The sequence below is a fragment of the Cryptomeria japonica genome, chromosome 2, assembly GCF_030272615.1.
Source record: "Cryptomeria japonica chromosome 2, Sugi_1.0, whole genome shotgun sequence".
Lineage (NCBI taxonomy): Eukaryota > Viridiplantae > Streptophyta > Pinopsida > Cupressales > Cupressaceae > Cryptomeria > Cryptomeria japonica.
In genome coordinates this window covers 15,946,217-15,968,785 of record NC_081406.1, presented here as the reverse complement: position 1 = coordinate 15,968,785, position 22,569 = coordinate 15,946,217, and the positions used below count along the sequence as shown (strand labels likewise).

The 22,569-nt window shown below is 37.5% G+C and overlaps 1 protein-coding gene across 6 annotated transcripts in view; it reads left to right on the top strand.

Moving 5' to 3' along the window:
• The window catches only part of LOC131035385 (fruit protein pKIWI502), a 41,615-nt gene that overhangs the window by 16,269 nt on the left and 2,777 nt on the right, over positions 1-22,569 (top strand). For 2 of the 6 annotated variants that reach the window (XR_009359466.1, XM_059214122.1), the window contains exon 5: positions 8,200-8,279. Coding sequence is in view for 5 of the 6 variants with exons in the window: in XM_059214122.1 (XP_059070105.1) it covers positions 8,200-8,262 (63 nt within the window). In the remaining variant the exon portion in view is untranslated. Of the gene's footprint in view, positions 1-8,199; positions 8,280-8,639; positions 9,269-9,717; positions 10,557-11,515; positions 11,902-22,569 lie in introns of those variants that run through there. The other 4 variants (XM_057967067.2, XM_057967065.2, XM_057967062.2 and 1 more) reach the window with 4 other exon arrangements.

Genomic DNA, 22,569 nt, shown 5'->3' with positions numbered 1-22,569 from the left:
AGCCTAGATTTATCGAAAAAAAGGAAAAAAGGATGAGGGCGAGGAAAGGATCTAATTCTTACACTAAGAATGTAGGAGCAATGAATAACCTTTGATGAAATTCTAACTAAGTCTTGTTTTGACATCCCAGGACCATCTCCACAAAGTGCGATCTTTGGAGGAAAACTTTATGATGTTCAGATCATCGCTACAGGCATAGACACCATCAGGCTGATGCATATCAATGAAGAAGCGACAATTGAAGTTAAGCTTAAACTGAATGATTCCAGTTGACTACACAATGCAAGTCTGCAATCAACAAACTGCTAGTAGTATGGATATACGAATTTCACCATCAATCAAACACATTTCTTCCACTCATCTAACATGAAATCAAATATGAGAAGTCTAGAGACCATGCAAATTGTTGAATCGACCCATAGATTTCACCATTTCTTCAATGAAGTGTACAAGTCTTTTACAACAACATCTTGGCAACAATCTTTGCCTTCTCTTTCTATTCTACTTTAATTGCTATTCTATCAATTGACTATTCACTATTTCTAACTATTCACCTTCTAACTACTGACTAACTATTATCTATTAACCTTTTACAAATGAGGAGCCAGGGCTTATATAGCGCCCTCAATACAAATCGATGGTTCAGATCGACTTGAAATCAATGGCCGAGATCTTACAATGAAAACCCTAATTAGGGTTTGTTACAACAAACTCAATTTTGGCCAATGAAACAATTGTATTGTTTGGACACATGTCTTCTCTGGAATATTCGACCAATAGAGAACCGGGGTAGGTATATCGAAGTTTGTGCCATCTCCAATGAGTCAGGTACATTGAATTTGGACGTTGCGGTGGACCAATCCGACTGGAGGAGTGATGACTGGGATGCCACCTTGTCTGACACTTGTAATTTGGTAGATGCTCAATTTGATGATGCTGAGAAGTTAACTTTAATTAACTCTTCTGGAACTGTCTGCTTCTTCAACGAACCCTTGCTTTAACCTCCTTTGTCTTTGATGTGCAAGATGGATGGTGTACCTTTCCTTCAAATGCTGGACTGGAAGAGGTCATCCATGATGATGTTGGACTGGAAGAGGTCGTCCCTGATGATGTTGGACCGGAGAAGGCCATCCTTGTTGATGCTGGGCTGGAGAAGGCCGTCCTTGTTGATGCTGGACTGGAGAAGGTCGTCCTTGGCTTGGCTTGATCTTCTTTCATCTGTAAAAACAAATCAAAAGATGATTAAGGACATAATAAATTCATTTCAACATAGTATTTCACACCTTAAATCATCAACAAAAGATATTAAAATGAAGTTAGTTCAAGACTCTTTCCAGGGACAGGCCCTATAAGAATTTCGCCCTGGACCCTCTGGAAGGGTCAGGAGCGAAATTAGCATTCTTGGCCAACTTAGACCTCTTTTCAACGTTACCTCACAACCAGCTCCTCGCCTGGCCCAAACAAGGTGAAAAATAGTAGTTTCAAAAGATTTCGCCCTGGACCCTCTGTAAGGGTCAGGAGCGAATTTTGCATTTTTTGACAAATTCCATCATGTCTCTACTCCAAAATGTCTTCCAAGGCAAGCATACACTATCCTTCTCCTCACCAAAGGCTAGGAATCTACAACCTGACCTTCCTCATGGGCAAACTAGGTGATTTTGGGAATTTCGCTCTGAACCCTCTGGAAGGGTCAGGAGCGAAATTCCTTCTTTAGGCTTCATTTTACACTTCCTTCACTTCAATTCATTTGGACTCCCCCACATTGAATCCACTTCCCAACTTGGCAACATTGGTTTGATCTTCACAAGGCCAAAAGGTCAAATTTGCTCAAAACCTAGCCAGGGATAGGACCCATCCAGAATTTCGCTCTGGACCCTTTGGAAGGGTTAGGAGCGAAATTCCAATTTTAGCTCAAAATATGCATCTTTGATGGTCAAGAGTCTATCCAAGGCAATCCAAATGGTATCTCTTACCCTTGTTTAGGCGTGACTTCAGTCAAATCTTGAGGAAAAAGGTGGTTTTAGGGTTTTTCCCTCTGGACCCTTTGGAAGGGTCAGGAGCGAATTTTTTGTTTGTAGCTCACTTCTCCATCATTTCAATTTCAAATCACTTCACAAGGCAAGGAAACACTTCTCTTCTCTCATCCAACTCCAGTTTGACTTAATTTTGCAAGGAGAAAAAGGTGATTGAAGAATTTTCGCCCTAGACCCTTTGGAAGGGTCAGGAGCGAATCTCTTCGTTTAGCCCAAAATCATCATTTCTGGAGACAACAATCAACTCAAGGGCAATTTCAAGGGCATCTTTCACCTTGGCCTAGGCATGGTTTAGCATAAATTTGAAAGGGATATGTAAATTTTAGGATTTTCGCTCTGGACCCTTTGGAAGGGTCAAGAGCGAAAATCTTGTTTTAGGGTTATTTCCTCATCCTTTCAACGTCAAATCAACTCCAAGACTTAGAACACCTTGCCTCCCTCCTCTGTAGGCCATAAAAATCAAAATTTTACCTTGCCTTGCAAAGAAAATAGGTGGAATTGGGATTTTTGCTCTGGACCCTTTGGAAGGGTCAGGAGCGAAAATCACTTTTTGGCTCAATTCCTTCAAATTTGATAATCATTGCTAAGTCAAAGTCATTCCTGAGGGCCTCTTCCATCAAAACTCGCCCTAGTCAGCACTTAGCTTGGCACAAAATTGGGAAAAAAGGTGATTTAAAGAAAATTCGCTTTGGACCCTTTGGAAGGGTCAGGAGCAAATTTCTTAATTTAGGCTTTATTCCTCCATCATTTCAAGTTGAATTCACCTCAAAAGGCTAGAAAACACTTCTCCTCTCACATCCAACCCAAGTTTGACATGATTTTGCAAGGGGAAATAGGTGGTTGAAGAATTTTTGCCCTGGACCCTTTGGGAGGGTCAGGAGTGATTTTCATCATTTGGCTTAATTCCTTCAAACTTGATAATTATTGACCATTCAAGGACATGCCTAAGGACACCTCTAATCTTGACCCACACTAGACTTGGCATAAATTTGAGGGAAAAGATAGGTTTTGCACAATTTCGCTCTGGACCCTTTGGAAGGTTCAGGAGCGATTTTCGTTTTCTATCCCAATCTTCTTTGCAAGGTGAAATTTCATCTCTCTTCGACCTAGGAACAAGGTTTTAAGCTCAAACAAGGTTAAAAATATATGCTTGTAAGGAATTTTGCCCTGGACCCTTTGGAAGGGTTAGGAGCGAAAATTCCTTTCTTGGCTAAAACCCTCATTCCTCAATGCTATCAAACACTCTCAAAGGCAAGATCATGTCCATTTTCCCTTTCAACATGCTTTGGACATCACAATTTGGTCAAATAGGGAAGGAAATGAGGTCTAGGAGGATTTTCGCTCTGGACCCTTTGGAAGGGTCAGGAGCAAAAATCATGATTTGGGCTTGATTCTTTACTTCTCCAACTCAAAATCACCTCAAGAGGCAAGGACATGCTATCCCAATTCCATCCACACCATAAAAAATCAAGGACTTGACCTCCTCCAATGGAAAAAAAAAGGTGTTTCTAGGAATTTCGCTTTGGACCCTTTGGAAGGGTCAAGAGCGAAATCCTTGGTTTGAGCTATCTCCTCCATCATTTGACCTCAATCAGCTTCAACAGGGCAAGAACACCTCTCCTCACACTCATCCAAACTATAAAGACTCAAAGTTGACTTGATTTTGTAAGGAAAATAAGGTGATTTTAAGATTTTCGCTCTGGACCCTCTGGAAGGGTCAAGAGCGAAAATCTCATTCTAGGCTTGATCACTCACTTTTCCAACTTCAAACCATCTCAAGAAGCAAACTTAGATCATTTTCCACCTAAGGGACAAGGTTTCAAGCTCAAACAAGGTAGCAAATGAAGTTTATAATGAATTTCGCTCTGGACCCTTTGGAAGGGTTAGGAGCGAAATTTACCTTCTTGGCTAGAATCCTTCATTTTTTCAAGGCTTTCAAACATTTCCAAAGTCCAAACATGTCCACTCTTCCCTTCAAGATGCCTTGCAAATCAAAATTTGGTCAAACTAGGGAGGAAATGAGCCTTAAGAGGATTTTCGCTTTCGACCCTTTGGAAGGGTCAAGAGCGAAAATCACAATTTGGGCTTGATTGTTCATTTTTCAAACTTCAATTTTCTCCTGGAGGCAAATATAGATCATTCTTCATCAAAGGAGCAAGGTTTCAAGCTAAAACAAGGGAGAAAATGAAGTATATAATGAATTTCGCTCTGGACCCTTTGGAAGGGTCAGGAGCGAAATTCTCTTTTAGGCTAAAATCTTGATCTTCAAAACCATCCAACTCCATCTCAAGGCAAAAACATACTAATTTATCTTCCAACGTGCCTTAGAGTCAAAATTAGAAAGGAAATGAGAGCTACAAAGATTTTTGCTCTGGACCCTTTGGAAGGGTCAGGAGCGAAATTCACCTTTTGGGTTTGATCCTTGACTTTTCCAACTCTCATCCTCTTTGGGAGGCAAACATAGATCCTTCCTCATGCATCTCCACCTTGGTCTTGACTCTTGCTAAAAGAAAAATGAGTGTTTTCAAGAATTTCGCTCTGGACCCTTTGGAAGGGTCAGGAGCGAAATTTGACATTTTGGTCTCTCCGTCAGAATCGTTTTATGGAATATAACATTTAAGTATAAGTTCTTATACTTTAAGTTATATTCCATATATACTGTCAGGATGTTTGAGAGTGGTTTCGGACCTCCAGGAGGTATATTGCAAAATCTAGTTTTTGGAGGATTCTTCAGTTTTCCAGACTTAGTCAACTTTCAGGATCAAGACATTCCAGACTTAGCCAAATTCCAGGGCATTTGAAGATCAGGATGACATTCCAGACTTCATCACTCACCAACTCGACCTAACTCAGACCTTCAAGAATGATACTCACTCACCAAGCAAGACACAATTAGCAACAAGAGCAAAACTAGGCCCTAAGGAAGACTTTCAAAGAAACCCTAATTCTGGGGCTCCAAAGACTCACCTCGGCTCAAGCAGAGCCTGCCATCCTAGTGATCCCCCTGGTGACACTCGAAAAGCAATGGCTAACAAACAAAACCCTAGAAACCCAGAAAAACAAACCCTAGAAAGCAAAAAGAAGGGGTCCCCATTTGCAATGGGGCGATGTGTGAATATGTCACAACAACTATGTACTCCTCAAACGAACCCCCTTTTTATATGCTCAAACACCCATAAAATCAATAACTTGGATGGTTGGTAGGGTTACTTGGAATCTCCTGAAAACTGGGGTGGCTAGGAAAAAAAATAGTTTTAATCCTTAAATTTGTATTTTGCTTGCAAATCTCTGTAATTATCTTTTAATAAACAATTTGAGGAGTAAAATCGAACTGGAAGAAAACAATATATCCTTCTTGCACAATCTCTTTCAAATCTGCATCAATTTGTGAACCTATGAACTTTGGATGAGTTCACCAAGGTTTGGCTAGATGGTTTTTGTCAACGAAACCAATAGTTTGGCTAGATAGCTGAAAAATTGCTCAGACTCCCAAAGAGGGTTTCACCAAAATAAATAAACAAGAATGAATGAAATGAGTCTACTCAAGCTCATTTTATAGTCTCCTACAAAACTTTTCAGAAGTTATATTTAAAAATAATAATCTTTTAGGTCCTTTTTAAATGACTTTATATAGTTTTACTTTTTGAACTCTAAGTCACTTAGTGTCTTTATTTATAAATAATTAAATGTAAGTCGTCTTTTAATTATGCCGTAGGCATATTACACTCACATATGGATACAAAAACTTCCATCAATAAAAACTAGAAGCATTTATTTTGACATGTTGGTGACACTTAAATGCATGAAAAATAAAAAACATTTTATTATCATTTTTTAATTTAATATTATATTTATTATAAGATTAGTACCTTAATATTCTTTTATTTTTTATTTTTTTGCGTACGTTAATATTTTTAATAAATATATAGAAGCCTAACCTATGTTACCCCGAGTTTCCGGGACGGTGATTTTTTTTTGTCAATTTTGGGGACGGCTAGGGGATGGCTATAATAAAACAGACACATATACATTATAGAACCTTAACATATAAGAACCAGCAGAGTTCTTATGGCAAATTTGTGTTCAATTGAGAGTCTAAGTCAAATTGCTTATAGAATTCATGGTCAAAATTCACTGTCTATATGCAGAATTTATGGGGACGTCCCCTGTCCCCGGGACAGGGACGCCTGAAAAAAATACCGGGGACGCGTTCTTGGGTAACATAGAGCCTAACCTCTATCCCTCTTATTTTTCTCTCTTACCTAAGAGTGCAAGGTTCCCTACTATCTATATGGACTTGAAAGCTTGAACATGCTCATCAGAACTTCATTGCCTAAAGAAAGTACAGGGGCTCCACCGTCGATTGTTGGAAAGATTTAACGAAAGAAGGATGTGCATTTTGAAGTGGTTACGAAATTGAGAGTAGAAGTTAATCTGGAAACATTATGGCTGAAATTTTATAGGTGAAGTCAAAGTAATTGTTACAGGTAGTATGAATTTAATAAGAAACTATTAAAAAAAACATACATTTCAAAAATTAGTTTATTATTAAAACAACTTTGAAAATGCATATAAACACCAACAACATTTATAAGTGCAAAACAAAATAAGGAAGCTGAAAGTAAATCCGCTTAGTAAAGTGCAATTTCTCAAAATTCAAAGATCATATTTAAAATGCAATTAAATTGTTTTTAACTGTTTTTCAGTCCCCTTGATCATCATGTGCATAGCCACCATGAGCAATTTCGAAAAAAGATAAGTTGCTTATCCTTTTCGACCATTTCATGTACGAATTAATAATGTATCAAAATCTGGCAAATAAGTAAACCATTACAATTGATATTGATTTGGGAGTTGTTTTTCTCAAATTCTTTGAGCGTGACAGATGAATTTGCTAGTGATGAATCCATAGTTGTGTGAAATTAGATGCTGATTTAAATAAATCATTTTTTGGTGTTTGTATTCGTTCTAGAATTTGTCCCTTGGTTTCTGGCAATAATTTTGCAACAAAAAATACTCCATGTAAAGCAGCATTGAAGATAAAGAATCAACCTACAAGATGAGAGCAGAAATTAGTGTTCCAAAATGCTTCGTAAGTCAACTTACAAAATGAAATTATATACAATTGTTGATGAGAAGAAAGTGGATTACCTGCTACACTCCATGTTAGGAGAAAATTGAAGGTTAGGGTTATAACCCAAGAGGCAAACCAAGAAACAAGTGTGAGCAAGCATTAAGCAATTCCTTTGATATTTATATTGCAATGGTGTTCTGTAGATTTTATAAATCTGTATGTCTGCAAACACTTGATAAATCAAAACTTTAAGATGCATGAAATCTATTGTGAGCAGTTTGCACAATATGATAAATTTTACTGCAGCAGTATACAACACATAGCTCTATACACAAGTTGTGACATATACTTAAACTTTGCATTAATACATAGTATTACATTTATATTATAAGCTCTACGTTCTTGCTTACACAATGAGAATATTTTGTTCTCTTTCTATTGACTGTAGTTGTTATGTTTTGCTTTGGTTTATAATACACCCTAGTTCCAGGAATTTAGAGTGTTTTCCTCATAAGTTCCTCGGTTTTGGATCAACTATGTGATATCACAAGCGATTTGTCCAATGACTAGATTCTGACATTGATATGGGAGGGAAGTTGACGTTGCCTCCTAAGGCATGTACTTTTTTGGAGGGGAGCAAGATGTCTGATATTTTATTAACTTCCTACAAATCATTGTGGTTAGTGGTCAGCAGTGTATGTAGTCATCAAACACACCACAAATAAACAAAATATAAATTGTTAATTATAGTTGCCAGCTTGGGTAGCTCCATGTAAGAAAATTTACTTGGAAAACACTTTGCTCACTGATGGCTTTCAATTCTGTGAGTTCTTTAATGGTTGAGCCTGCGATACCAATGTTTCTCAAAATCATTTAATATGTTCAAGGACTGATGATTGCAAATCACTAACTATTTTTAAGGGTGGATGCTTCCACAACAGTTATTGCCCCACTCGATGGTGCCATCAGTGATATAATATTATTATAGCTCAATTCATCAAACTGGGAACTAAATTACTAAAAATTTGGATGCATCAATTGAGTGGAATCTACAGTGTTCCTGACACAGTTATTAATGTTTCCTCACTGCAGGATGTTACATCTCTTCTGACAGCTGAGGGTGTCCCAACGGAAAAGATCCTCAAGAATTTTTAGCAATTCCCTTGACATTGGTATATTTCTCATACTTCTCATAATTTGTTGCCTCTGCTGTTGTTTCTTTCAAAGTAAAATTATGGGTTTATTTTGTTTGTAAAGGCTACTGCTGATTTTTTTTTTTGAATTTATTTACAGTGATTAATATTATAAATAATGTCTCATTTGTATGCTAAAACCTCTCTAAATAATTCTCTAATTGTATTATTTCTTGCTAAACCTAGTAATGTCTTCAAAATGAAAATTTACTAAATTGTTTATAATTTCGCAACATCGAGACATTTGATGGGAAATTGCAGCTGATTTTTTTTAAACAGACAACTGCATTTTTCAAACAACTTCATTGACATCTGATTCTCTTTTTTCCATAACTTTAGACCTCAGTGAACTACTAAGGCAGGTAGTGATACAAGATAATACATTACTGTTGCCGATTCTTCAGGGGGCATGCGTGGATCTGGGTCCAGTATGTGACAGGATCTAGCCAGGGTGCTGTCAGATGCCTGTGGGTTCGTCTCAGATGAACCTGCGATAATCTTGTTAATTCCAGCCGAATCCAGCACAGAAAAAAATCTTTTTTTTTAGATTATTTCTTCCCAATTGGGTGAAGGGATGCGCCTTTAGGTGCTAATCATCAGGTTCCAGTCAAGTTTTTGGCTCACACCCTATCTATATATATCTGGCAAATGTGGCAAATGTAATTTCTGAGAGTACTGTACGGGTGTCTGGTTTAAGCCTTAATAAAATATCATTTGGAAGCTTAAAAATGGATGACAAATGGTTCACTTTATTTTCTCTTTTCACACTGGTCATGCAAGCTCTGTCGCAATAGAGGATCTGCTCAACTAAGCTGCGGTCTATTAATAGGCAACAATGGCACCACCTTATCTAACTCTAGCAAACTCCCATTCTTGACCGTGAATCCTTTATTCTTCATCATTTTTTTGAGAATGTATGAATGAATGCATGAATGGAAATAAAACTATATTACTGATTCTGCTACGAATCCTGATTTGGGTTCATCCATACAAAAAATATATAAAAAACATACACACATACACACACACACACATATATGTATATTACGAATGCAGCCTAAGATTAGAATATCCCATAGCATCAAATAAATAACAAAACCATCATAAACTTGAATGTCGTTTAAAACATAAATGATAAATATGATAAATAATCATCATTCAAACTTTAAATTCAATATTAAAATAATAATAATAATATCAAGCTCAACAATTAGTTTTAATCATCAATTTCATCATAATTATTGACATTAGATGTAGGAACATTAAATGAACCACAAGTAGAGCTAGTGCTAGTGCCACTTGTAATAAAAGTGTGTTGGCTTTTAGACTCTTCAGTGCAATATGTTGGGAAGTGGAAGCATTCAAGTTAGTATGCTTTGTCTCTATATCTCACAACTTTGTGTTGCCTTCCTTGCAGCCATGTTGTTCGTGTGAAAGGAGGCACAAGTTGGAATATACACATATTAAGTTCTCTCTTTTTTTTCGTGTGCAATCCATTGCACTTTATTGAGTGGATGAAAAAATATGTGCTCCAATTCATTTCAGATGCAGATGAACTGGCAACCTGGCAACCTATGAAGATAAATTAAAGAGATAGAGTTACACATTATAAAAATATATATATTTTTTAAAACTATAAATGAAAGTTGAAACTTTAAAGACTAAACAATAAAAAATTGGTTGTGAGAGATTGTAGGTGTTGGAATTGTTGGCCATGGAAGTACCATCAATTGTGAGCATCCTTCTTAAACGCATCACAAAGAGCCTCAATACCATGACCATTTGAGTGTACAACATCAATGAACTCATTGTGACTCATCTTGCAAATCAGAACTGGGGAACAGTCTATGAAATGCTGCCTTGTACACCTAAGCAACTTTAAAATCTCTACATAGGGAACCCTTGTTGGCATAGAAAGAATCTCAATACTATTATTTTGGACTCGCAAAGGTGAGAATATGTAGTGGGGTGGTCATTGTGTTCCATCTTTCTTCAATAATTGTGTGCACTTGTTTGAAAAAACTTTTTTCAAGGTTTTGCTCTTTTGCATTTATGTTGAGTCAATGGCATCATATCTCTCTCCCAAGCAAGGCTTCACCATATTAGTATAACGAATCATGTTCAATACGGACTCGATGAAAATAAGGAGGAAGTCCACACGATCCCACTAGGAGTCATCTAAGATCATCTGCTTAATATATGTCGCCTTCTTAGTGTTGTTTTGTAATGTCCCCAATTTTTAAGTGACAATTAATTAAATTTATTTTTATTATGTTGTCAAAAAAATAATAAAATAATCAAATGATGACTTAATATTAATTAATTTAATTAAATACTAATGAAATATTATTATTAGTCACTTAATTAATAAAGTTCTCCAAATATGAGGTTAGTCAGCCTAACATTCTAGAATCTTCTTGGAGTTCTTTATAAGGAGATGGGATGGAGGAAGTAGGGCATGTTTTGGATTTGATAAACATTTAATATTATTAGAGATGAAAACCTTCAGCAGTACAACAGAAAGGTTGGATAAAAACCTGGTTCTTCCAAAGGAGTGGATTCATGACAGAGTTCACAGCTGTGCCAAATTTGTGACGTCTCCATTGGAGACAAATTTGTAAGGGTTTGTTGCAGCAGATCTGTGGTAAATTGTATCTATTTAGAAATAAAAGGATATTTTATTCTGAATATATTGGTGAGAGCTTATTTGAGTTTATTATTATGGCACTTGTGGAAAAACTAAAGGAAAAATATACGGGTTGAATATTTATATATGCTGTTGGGTGAATATTAGTGTAATCAGTATTGACATTGCAGAGCTGTGGCTTGTTTATTTTGAAGGTGTTACTGTTGAAGCTGGTTTATATAAAGGTTATTTTATTCTGTATAATAATTATGGGCCCCGATTTATTATTTAGAGTAATTCTTCTAAAGTGGGAGCATATAGTCTATGTTTAATATTACCATGAGAATTGCTTAGAGCTGACATTTCATATTGAGGGGTTTTCTTTGTGAAGCATAGTAATATTATAAGCTGGGAGTTTAATTATTTGATCAAAGCTATTGTGAGATTGACCAAGTGACATTAGGGGAGAGGTCGAATATCTATTATTAAGGCTTAATATTTACCAAGTGGAGGTGGAAAAAATTGTTGATTCGTGCTGATAAGGAGAAGAGGGTGAGGAGCTGACCGTCTTGGCACTGCTAATGTTCAGTCAGAGCAAACACGTGATAACAGTAGGAGCCTCCCCTTAAATCAGGTCATTCTTTGATGCGGCTTTCAGCTTGGAACATTTTTGGTGTAAGTGCAACTTCAGGTTCATCACAGAGGGATATGATCACAGCAGTATATTGTGTGAACATTTGTCTGTATGCTGAAAGTATAGTTGAAGTGGCTCCCTGTTCCATTCATTGTGCTGACAAGAAACTCTCTGAAGCAGCTACAGGAAGCTCTGGTAATAATCTGCTGTGTCTATATATATATCATCGATTAATACATCGTTCTACCTGGTGTTCCGAGGTGCAAACTATTGTATTCCTGTCAATTTTAGATGTTTTTCCTATGCACTCCTGAGCAATAATAAATACAGATATATTGCAGGCTGCAGAATTTTCTCAGTCTATTATTTAGTTGCATGTTTGAAATTGAAACTCTAGTCTTTGAAATTAGTGATTTCTGGTTTGTAAGCACCATTATTATGATTGTTTGAGGAAGGCATTGTTACTGTCATATCATCCCTAATTGGGGATCTTACATGTTTTACATCCAAATCTATATGGATTGGTTTTGGCCAATCACCATGCCTTTTGAACTTAAATAAGTGGTCTTAAGATGATTGTGTTATAGGTAAAACGAGTCTCAACAAATTATTAAAAAATAAAAAATAAAAGTATTAAAAACAAGCTGTAAAAAAAGAATTAGAATACAAAATCAAATTATGATTTAAGTGATTAAGTATTTTTTTTTTTTTTTTCAAGTAATTAAAGTGACAAAAATATAAAATTTTATTCTACACTTACCTTCAATAGCTCCAATTTTGAAAATGGTCTAAAATTGCTTTGCAACCTGTGGTGTGGTTGGTGATGAACATTCCTTTGCATACGACTCTTTGATTTAATAAATTTTATTCTCAGTTTTTTGTAGCGTATGTTTGAGAGAGTGGACCGCACAAGGTGTCCAAAAGATGTGTGAATGGCATTCCTCAATCAACAATCCAATAGCTCTACAATTTTTTGCATTGCCTATTATGACTCGAACAATGTTAAAGAGTCCCACTTTCTCAATGGTTGCAATAAAAGTAGCAGCAATAAACTGGCTATTTTCACTTGCCCCTCTGTTGACGTGCGTTTTGTACACAATCAAACACAGAATAAAATACCCAAGGGTACGTTATCCTCTCTTGAATAAAGCCTCTGACTGCTGAAGATGTCGCAAAAAAGGATCAATCAGGATGACTCCAAGGTTCTTTGATGTAGGGTCTCTACGTGTGGATAAGCACCAGTGGTCGTTGTGAATGCTGTTTCATCAAGGGGCCTTACGTTTCCGTATTGTAGGAACAAAATTTCCTAAAACTAACAAGTTCTCAAAAAGGATCAAAAGGTGGGGTTTGCAAGAGATGAATTCTAATCTAATCCTAAGAATGACTTAATGTAGGCTAGCTTTGGTAAGATTCTACCAATTTCAGTATCGCCAAGGGATAACAACTCTACTGGAATTGATGCGATCTTCTAAGGTGACTAATGATTTTTCAATTCATCAAGAATCATGGACACTACCATGAAGGTACATATCAATAGTTCAATAATGATTGAGGTACATATCAATAGTTCAATAATGATTGAAGGTTTAAGCAATCCAAATATCTCCAGTTGACCACACAAGGCGTCCTTACAATCAGCAAGAAGCTAGTGGTTTGGAACGTGAATCTCACCAAAGATCAAGCTCAACACTTAGTCCTTCAAATTTAAATACTACTTCGACCAAGTATGATTCAAGAAAGTAAGCAACCATGAAAGTAGCCACAAGAATTGCAATAAAACATCATAACTTCAATATTTTATTGATCTCAAAGCCAAAAATAGACAACAATTGCTTAAAATTCTCTCTTCAATGCTCAATCTTGCTACAAAATAACTTTCTTCTCTCCAAAAGCTCTAATCTTCTAATTTCTAACTTACTACCTCTAATCTCTAATGACAAAATGAAAATGAATGAGGGTATATATAGCATCCTCAATTACAATGAACGGCCCAGATCAAAAGAAGATCAACGACTGAGATTCTGACACCTAAACCCTAATTAGGGTTTATTACAAAAAGTTCCCCTTTTATTGAACAATATTAAATGCATAGCCAAATATTTAATTGGCACAAAAATCTAGGAAACATAGACCAATGATAATTAAGGTGCCACATCATCTATAACAACCTCTCTTCTAGAACCTTGTTCCCTTTCCAATGCTCCTTCTTAGCATATGCAATGAATCTGGACACAATTCCTTCAATCTCAGCAATAGGAATCTCGGGAAGATTCCTCATTCGTTCCTCCAAGTGGATAACTTGATCGAAGGCCTTGAGAAGAGCTACATCCCATCCAGGTTCGAGTTCCTTGATTTTCTCAATCAGGAGCATAGTAGCGAACATTTGATCCCTTTGCTCATCTGTGATAATATTCTCATCTTTGCAAAAGATGACTTTAACCTTCTCTTCCAACTCTTGAAGATTCACATCTGTCTCATCTTCAATCCTTCTGCCAAGAATAGAACATAATACCTCAAACACCTTGTCCTGAATTGGATGGATGACCTCCTCAACTTGATTGCATTTGGTGCTAATGTCTTCGAAAAGAACTTCCTTCATCTGGAGTAGAGTTGACCACTGGAGTAAATTATGAGCTCCTCCATCCATTATCTTTTCTTGTGCTAGGATCTTCCTTGGTGTTTGCCTGATTACTTGCAGAACAGGAATGATAACATCTCTAGTGTGGGCAAAGGCGGCTACTGTTATCATTAGGTTGTGAATGATCTCAAGGACCTGGATAGCTCGATGGGTGGTCTGCATCATTCTTGTTGCGAATTCAACGGCTACGGTATGGGATTTGTCAATCCAAGAGCTCATAAGCTGAACCAAGCTCTTAACTCTCTCTGCCTCGCCAACCGATTCAAGGGGAAGTGCTTGCACGGGAGACACTGCTGGATCCTGACGTCCCAAAGGCTGACTGAGATGGCTAAAGTAGCCTCTCCAAGCACCGACCTCTCTCTCAAGCTTTCTATTCTTTTCCATTTCTTCTTTAAGTTTGTCTTTAAGTGCCTCAAATGAATCAGTTGCCTCATCCAGTGTCTGCTTAGCGGTATGTGGACCAAGTTCAAATGTTTCTACATCATACTCTTCTGCAAGGATTTCGCCTTCATATTTGTCCACTGCCGGTGTAGCTATCTGTAACTTCCTGGACCCTGTCTCATCTCTGATCATCTTGGACATCTTGGTGGCCTTCTTCTTTTCTGTTACTCCCTGAGAATTTCCTACAAGGCTCTCTAAGTCAATTACATTATCTTCATCTTCGATCACAATCACCCTTGTTAGCCTCTCCTTCAACCAATCTGGAATGGCGGATCTTGTCTCTCTAACTTGTATCTCTTTAGGCAATGGTTCTTCTTCTCAAAGAGGAGATGTCACTTCATCATTATTCTTGTCTTCATGTAGCTCATTATCTTGAGGAGATTGACTTGATGAACGTTGAGACGCCTACCCTTCTTCGTGTGTATCATTCTGTACCATTGATTCCATAGATTCCTCAACTTCAGGTACCCTCTTCTCTTGTCCTACATTCTGACTTGTCCTTTTTCCATGTCGAGAAGATGTACCGGATGAGCGATCTCGATTGGCCTCTTGTTTCTTCTTGGAGGGTTCTCTTTTCTCAGGTCTTTCTTTCCTCTTCGCACCTCTAGGATGAGGATTGCCTTCACTTGCGCTTCGAAGATTACCTTCACTTGTGCTTCTAGGATGAGGATTGCCTTCACTTACACTTGCTCCTCCTTCACCTGGTCTTTCCTCCAAAGTAAAAGTCATAGGTATGTTCTGTTCTCTTAACTTTTGATGTTGCACATCAACCCATCTGCGAGTACAAGACAAAACTGGAGCCATCAAAGCTTTTAAGTCAAAAACCTTAGGCTCATTCCAATCTATCTTCACTGCTTTGTCTTCTTGGTCATAAGATGATTGGAGATGTCTGCCACTGTCTTGAGCTTGATCAGCCACTCTGTAAACTTTGCATTTCCTGATGAGATCTAAAGGTAACCTGGAATGCATCTTTCTTTTCACTTCTAAATCGTCTGAGAGATTCATCCAAAAGTCCTCTATCTAAAATTCGTGCTTGTACTTTCTACCAACTGTTTCCTCTATATACCCATAAGGATCAAAATTCTCCCTTAAGGCAAAGAATGAAAATGAATATAAGGCCAACTCCTTCTCTGCGTCATCCATGGCTAGAGCATTAGGACATACCTCAACTGAATTCCCTAGTATGATAGGCACAGGAATTCCATTTCCATGCCTGTGTCTGAATGCCTTTGCATAAGCTGCCAATTGCCTAGTCACCTCAAGTAGCACTATCCTGTCTGTCGGATATCTTGGCAACATATAGGGAGGCGAAGGACACCTATGAACTCTAATATATGTAAATTTTTGGAATTGGATGAACCAAGCACCATACCTCTTCACAAGCTCTTGTGCATCTTGAGATAGCCGATTGTAAATCCCGCCTTGCAATGTCCTGGTGATGTTCATCGTGAAGGTATCATTGACTAACTTGTAGTCACTTCCAGGTGGATGATGCAAATGGACATAAGAATCACAAACTCTGACTTCTCCGGGCCCTCTTCCGATTACTCCTCTGTGAGGTAGTCCTGCATATTCAAAACTCCTGATCAAGGCATATATGATGTACGAACTCATGTGGAAGGATTTGGTAGCCTTCAGTCTTCTTAACTGCACATCCAAGCAATGGCTGATAATTCTAGCCCAATGAATTGTTCCTTTTCCTTGAACTATCACTTGGATGAAGTAGAACATCCACTTCTCAAAATAGAAGGCTTGAGGAGCCCCTGTAACTCGATTGAGCAAAGTTATCAAATCTCTGTACTCCTCCTGGAAGTCGATCCTATGTGGTGTGTTGGGAATCTTGCTCAGGCGAGGACGACTTTTGAGTAACCAATTCTTATTGATGATGCTCAAGCAAGTGTCTGGATCATCTTCATACATGGACCTGGCTCCTTCTAAGCTTTTGTAAATCATATCTCTATTTTCTGGAAGATGAAGAGCCTCACTTATAGCCTCCTCTGAAAGGTAAGCCAAAGTGTTTCCCTCCTTGGACACGATCGATCTTGATTGTGGGTCATAATGGCGGGCGCACTCGATCATCAGCTCATGGCACTGGACTGCTGGAGGGAAACCGGCCGCCTTGATAATGCCACTTTCAATTATTCTCTTTGCGACTGGTGATGGCTTTCCAATGTAAGGGACCTCTCGAAACTTCTTCACACTGAAGTTTCCCAAGCTGGTATCTCCAATGTTGCTCCATTTTGACACGATCTTGGTCTCCAATTCTTCATTCCTTTGATCTTCCTTCATGAGAGCCGGACGACTAGTGGATGCTCCTGCCTTTGGGGTCGCCATCTTGACACCTACACAACATTTCATAATGAGTAATATATTTTGCAATTTAAACATATAGAGTAGAAAGGAAGATTTTAAGCTTTTAATTAGGAAACTTCATGATAAATCTTTAAGTTATCATTTCCTAATTTAACTACGCAATTTTCAAAAACTTGAAGTTCAAAATTCAAAATTTCAACATTGGGACAAGGGTTATCTCGCCATACCTCCACTTGAGGATTAATTCTAAGAAATGATGCAAAATTAGGAAAATTCGCTAGGGAAAAGGTAGATCGAAGTCTTCAAAATGCGCTTCCTTTATCAACTCCACCACCCCTAGCCTTCAACAAAATTCGCTCCAACTTAGACCAGATTTCGCACCTTTTATTGCTTCTCCAAATCGCACTTGAATGAATGATTGATTAAAATGGTTCAAAATACCCATGTTATATAGGCGCTCACCACTTCCTTTTCACATAGGCCGACTTGGAAAATAGGCCAAAAATAAATAAAAATTAAAAAAGAAAGAGGCCGACTTAGCAAAAATATTAAAAATGATACCTTAAGCGCTCTGTTTTTTTTAATTTTAATTTAATAATAATTAATTTTAAATGCCTTTATAATTGAAAATTTCGATTTTTTAAGGCTCAAAAATTAATTATTAAATGCTATGCGCTTTTATTAAATGCCAATTTAATTAAAATATTTCAAGGTTTTAGTGAATTTGGCATTTAATACGATTTGTTTGAAGTAAGCGCTCAAGCCTGGGGAAAATAATGGATATCAATATCATCGCTCTAGTCCCTTGGAGAGGGATAGGAGCGCCCATGCATTTTAGACCTTGCATTTCTTATTTTTACGTTCAAAACCTCACCTTTGGCGTTCAAAATGGCATTTTTATTGGGAACTTTGAGTTTAATTCACGTGATCTTTGGAAGGAGCTTGCCTTAAAGCATTTTCGCCCTGGTCCCTTGGTGAGGGACAGGAGCGATCTCACCCTTTGTCCTTGGTCTTTATCTTTCAAATCGCCAATTCAAGTTTGGAGGTAAACAATGATCTTCATTCGTCCCTTCAGTGCATGTTCAACTCGCTTTCTCAAGGCAAAATTGACCCTCTTAAGATTTTCGCCCTGGTCCTCCAGTGAAGGACAGGAGCGATTTTTACATTTGAGCTTAAGATTGTCGATTCTTGGGGGCAATTCCTTGTTCATCATCTTTCGAAAGATATTTCTCACTTTGCATAACCTTGTCCTGGCGTGATTCTGGAGGGGATTTGTTGATTTTATGAAAATCGCTCTGGTCCTTCAGTGAAGGACAGGAGCGCCTTTTAGTTTATTGTACAAATTCCTTGACCACATCAACCTCCAATTACCCTCAAGGTATAAAACATGATTCTCCATTCTATCTTGAGTCCTGGAAACAAGAAATAGTATTTCAAACGTTAAGTGTTTAGGCATACTTGAAGATTTCGCTCTGGTCCCTTGGAGAGGGACAGGAGCGCCCTAGCCCATTTTCATCGAATTTTGTGGTCCTTGCAACTCCATTCTTCCTTGAAGCATTTTTAAATATCACTCCAATCTTGTGCCTTGACCTGGATTCGTCCCAATTTGGGGAGGAAGGCTTGTTAATGTGCTTTTCGCCCTGGTCCCTTGGTGAGGGACAGGAGCGCCTTGGCAATTATGAGCTCACTTATGTTTTGCTAACCTTCAAAATTATCTTCAATGGACCGATTATGCCTCCCTTCATTCATCTCAAACATGAAACTTGCTTTACCTTTGCCAAAAATTTATCTTGTGAGAAAATCGCTCTGGTCCCTTGGAGAGGGACAGGAGCGCCTATTGCCATTTGGGTTGATTCTCTTCTCTGTGACCTACTCAAGTTATATTCAACGGGCAAAACATACTTCCCTTGACCTCTTCAAATCGCGAAATCACTTAAATCTTGCAAGGATAATGCAAATTTGGAATTCAAGCTCCGGTCCTTCAATGAGGGACAAGAGCGATTTTTTGTCCTCAAGGCCAAATCTTTTCACTTTTCATCTCAAATTTCCTTTGCTGGGGAAGATATCATCTTTTTACAATCCATGAACGAGAGCCCAAATCCAGAAAAGGTCCAAGAAGGTGTGTACAAAGAAAATCGCTCTGGTCCCTTGGTGAGGGATAGGAGCGAATTCATCTTGCTAGACAAAAAAGTTCAACCTTACATTGCTTTTAACTAAGTCTGGATACTCCATTATGCTCATTTCATTCTTCCTTGTACCCTTGATGCTTCAATTTGACCAATCAAGGCCAAGAATGACCTTGATAAACCATTTCGCCCTAGTCCTTCAGTGGAGGACAGGAGTGATTTGTCTTAATCCTTCAAATTTCATTATTTTCAAACCTTCAAAATCCTTAAAATCTTCAATTCACGTCCAATTATCTCCCCTGGAGAACCTGCACAAAACAATTAAAGGAAGTTAGAGACAAAATGCACTAAATAACATTTTCGCCTTGGTCCCTGGGAGAGGGACAGGAGCGATTTCACCTTTATAAGCCAAAATATCCACATTTTAAATCTTCAATCATTTCACCAGGCAGGGTTAGGTCATCTTCAAGGCCAGGGACCAGTTAGCAAGCCTTCAACAAAATTTTAATCAAAACTTACCTAGGCAAGAATACACAATTCCATCATCAAAATGCTAACATTTAGACATAGCTTGAATTTGCCTCAAAATCTTGATTAGACCTAACCTGAGACATACCTGACTTCCTGATAGGCTCATCCTATTTCAAAAATTGCAATCTTCGGGAGGATGCTTAATAATCTTCAAAATTTGACTGGACTTGGCTTGAAAATATCCAAAAGAAACCCCCAAGGCTTAACCCTAGTCCAGACAACTCACTCACTTACTCAAAATCCTAAAAGCAGAGAGAAGAACAGGCAAAAACAAAAGCAAAAAGATGGGGTCCCCATTTTAATGGGGCGATGTGTGAAATGGTCACAACACCCTCACAATCCACGATTCTCAAAAACATTGCCCCTTTAGGGGACATTGCTATAACATTGATCAAGGGCCGATTTTAACATCTTTCAACCAATCTGAAACAATGGACACCTCTGTCTCAACTCATGAATCCCTTATGGACTTGAATGAATCTTCTACAACCTTGACCTATTTTTCCAATAAGGTGCCACGTACCTCGAATAACTTGGGCCCTTGTACACTTTTGGAGCTTCATTTAAATTTTTTCACCATTTCTTGCAAATATGGTAAGCGAACAACATTGAAAGCCAACCCATTTGCATAAATACATCTTGTTATGTGTTGATTGGCAATAACTTAAGTCTCATTTTGAATTGTAGTTTCCAAATGTTCCTTTGGGTGCTTGTTTGTAGTGGCTTCTTCACTTTCAAGAGTGGCCAAAAATGGGTGGCTTTGTACCACAACATTGGGATTAGATGGGGGCATTGGGACTTCATTCCCTTTGATATTTTGTTTGTTAAGGAATGTTTGATCAATGACCTGCTAGTTCAATTGCTTACTCTTGCTCCATAATATATGCGATAGTCTGCATACTTGACGATTGACTGAGTACTTTGTGAGTTTCAACAAGGTTTACTTGCCAAGTTTTTGGCAATTACTTGTCAAGACTTGTTCAAAGATGATGAGTTTTTCCATTTAACAGATGGTGCCAACATGATTTCAAAATTAAGAAAAAAATGGGGGTTAGAAAATAAGCATTGTTTTTTCTTTTTAAAAAATAATGAAAATGGTGTGTACTGTGAAGGTTTGTGTGGTTTTGAAGGTCTTATTTGGGCTTGGTGGCGTCCACCCTCGTATCTCGACCTTTGCTTTGTATTGTGATAGGGAATGTGTGAGGGGCACTACCCTTGAGTCCCGTGAGGGGTGTTGCTCCTTAATTGCGTTGGGGGTGTTGCACCCAGTCCCTTCTGAGGGGTTTTGTTCCTCAACCCTGTTGGGGGGCGCTACCCCCAAACTCTCGTGAGTGGTGCAACCCCTTGACTTCATTTGGGGTGTTGCCCAAGACCCCCAACAAGCTCATTTGATACTTTTTGACATTTTGTAGTTATATTTTGCATAATCTTTGTATTTTTTTCTACAAATTATGTATTTTTTTCTCTGTTGCAGGTTCGGATTTGGGTTTAGATTCAGGTTTGAGAACTCGATTTTCCAGTTTGACAAAATTTTGAAAATGGGTTTTGGGTTTGTTAGTACAAAAATAATGTAAAAATATATATTAATTTAATAATATATATATCATTGAATTTATAAAAAATCTTTAAAGTTAAAAACCTGTATAATAATTGATAATACTTATTATGGTGCCCTGATAAACTTGCGCAGTCTATGGGTTTAACTTTGATAATTTTATGTATGGCATGTTCATCCTATGGTCTGCAAGCAGAAATCTTGATCCCATTGCTTATGCTCTTCTGGTCATATGATTGTACAAGCTACCTATGAAAGTATGTTCTTTTTTGAAAGACATCAAATTAGATTCATGAGTTCTTTTTTGAAAGACATTAAATTAGATTCATGAAATTTCCATAGTCCATAATGATTTGCTTGTTATTCTTCTGGATTTGACCATTCCAGAAGAATAATAAGCAAAGACGTTAAATGTTTTTGGTTTAAAAATAAGTAGGATATTTTTTTGATCATCAGAGCCACAATGGACTTGGATGCGGACCTGACACGAACCTGGACCTGCATTTGGGCTTCTGGTGCCAAATTCGGTATTGAAGTTTTTTTTTAATAAAAAAAGTGTTTTTTAAGCTGTCAAGTTTTGTTGAGTTTTTATCGAGTTTTTGTCAAGTACTCTGAGTCAAAAAGTTTTGGCTTGTCGAGTGCTCTCTGAGTTCGAGTTTGCAAACTATGATAAATGCTATCACTTGCTCCGATGGCGCACATGTACACCATTTTTTCCAGGGCAAGCTTTGATGCTTTGTTCGGGTATTTCACACAAATGACTTTCACTTGACTACATGAACTTGAATATCTAACATAAAATCCTTGGCAAATTTGTAATGTTCCCTACTAGGAGGCTGCCAATTCCTGTAACTTATAATAGTTCTGATCTGATTTGATTGATGATCCTCTCATTGGATGCTTTTGACTCCTTTCCTTTATATCTCTCAATGTAAGGGAGAGCTCACACCTCTTCATTATGGATGCCCTTTGGCAAGAGACAACCTTTCACCATTAGCACCCTTTGAAAGAGTGCAACTCCTCATTACTTCTGCCCTTTAAAAGGGACACAACCTTTCAAAATCAGATCTGCACTTCTTATTTAAATCAGATTTGCACTTCTGATTCCCAAATTATCCCCTTCTTAAAATGAGGTTCTCTTCTCCATTTTATATCCCATGGTTGAGGGAGACACAACATTTCCTTCCATGTCTTTTGACCATTCATTAACTTAATTAAATTTTAAATATATTTAATTATATTATTTTATATTTTAATTTAATTTTTTATTTTTATTCTTTTCTATTTTAATATTATTATTATTATTATTTATTATTAAATTCTTTTCCAAAGTGGGGACATTACAAAATTCAAATACAACTCCCACCACTTGGAACCGGTTGTATCTTATCAACATACTTTAACA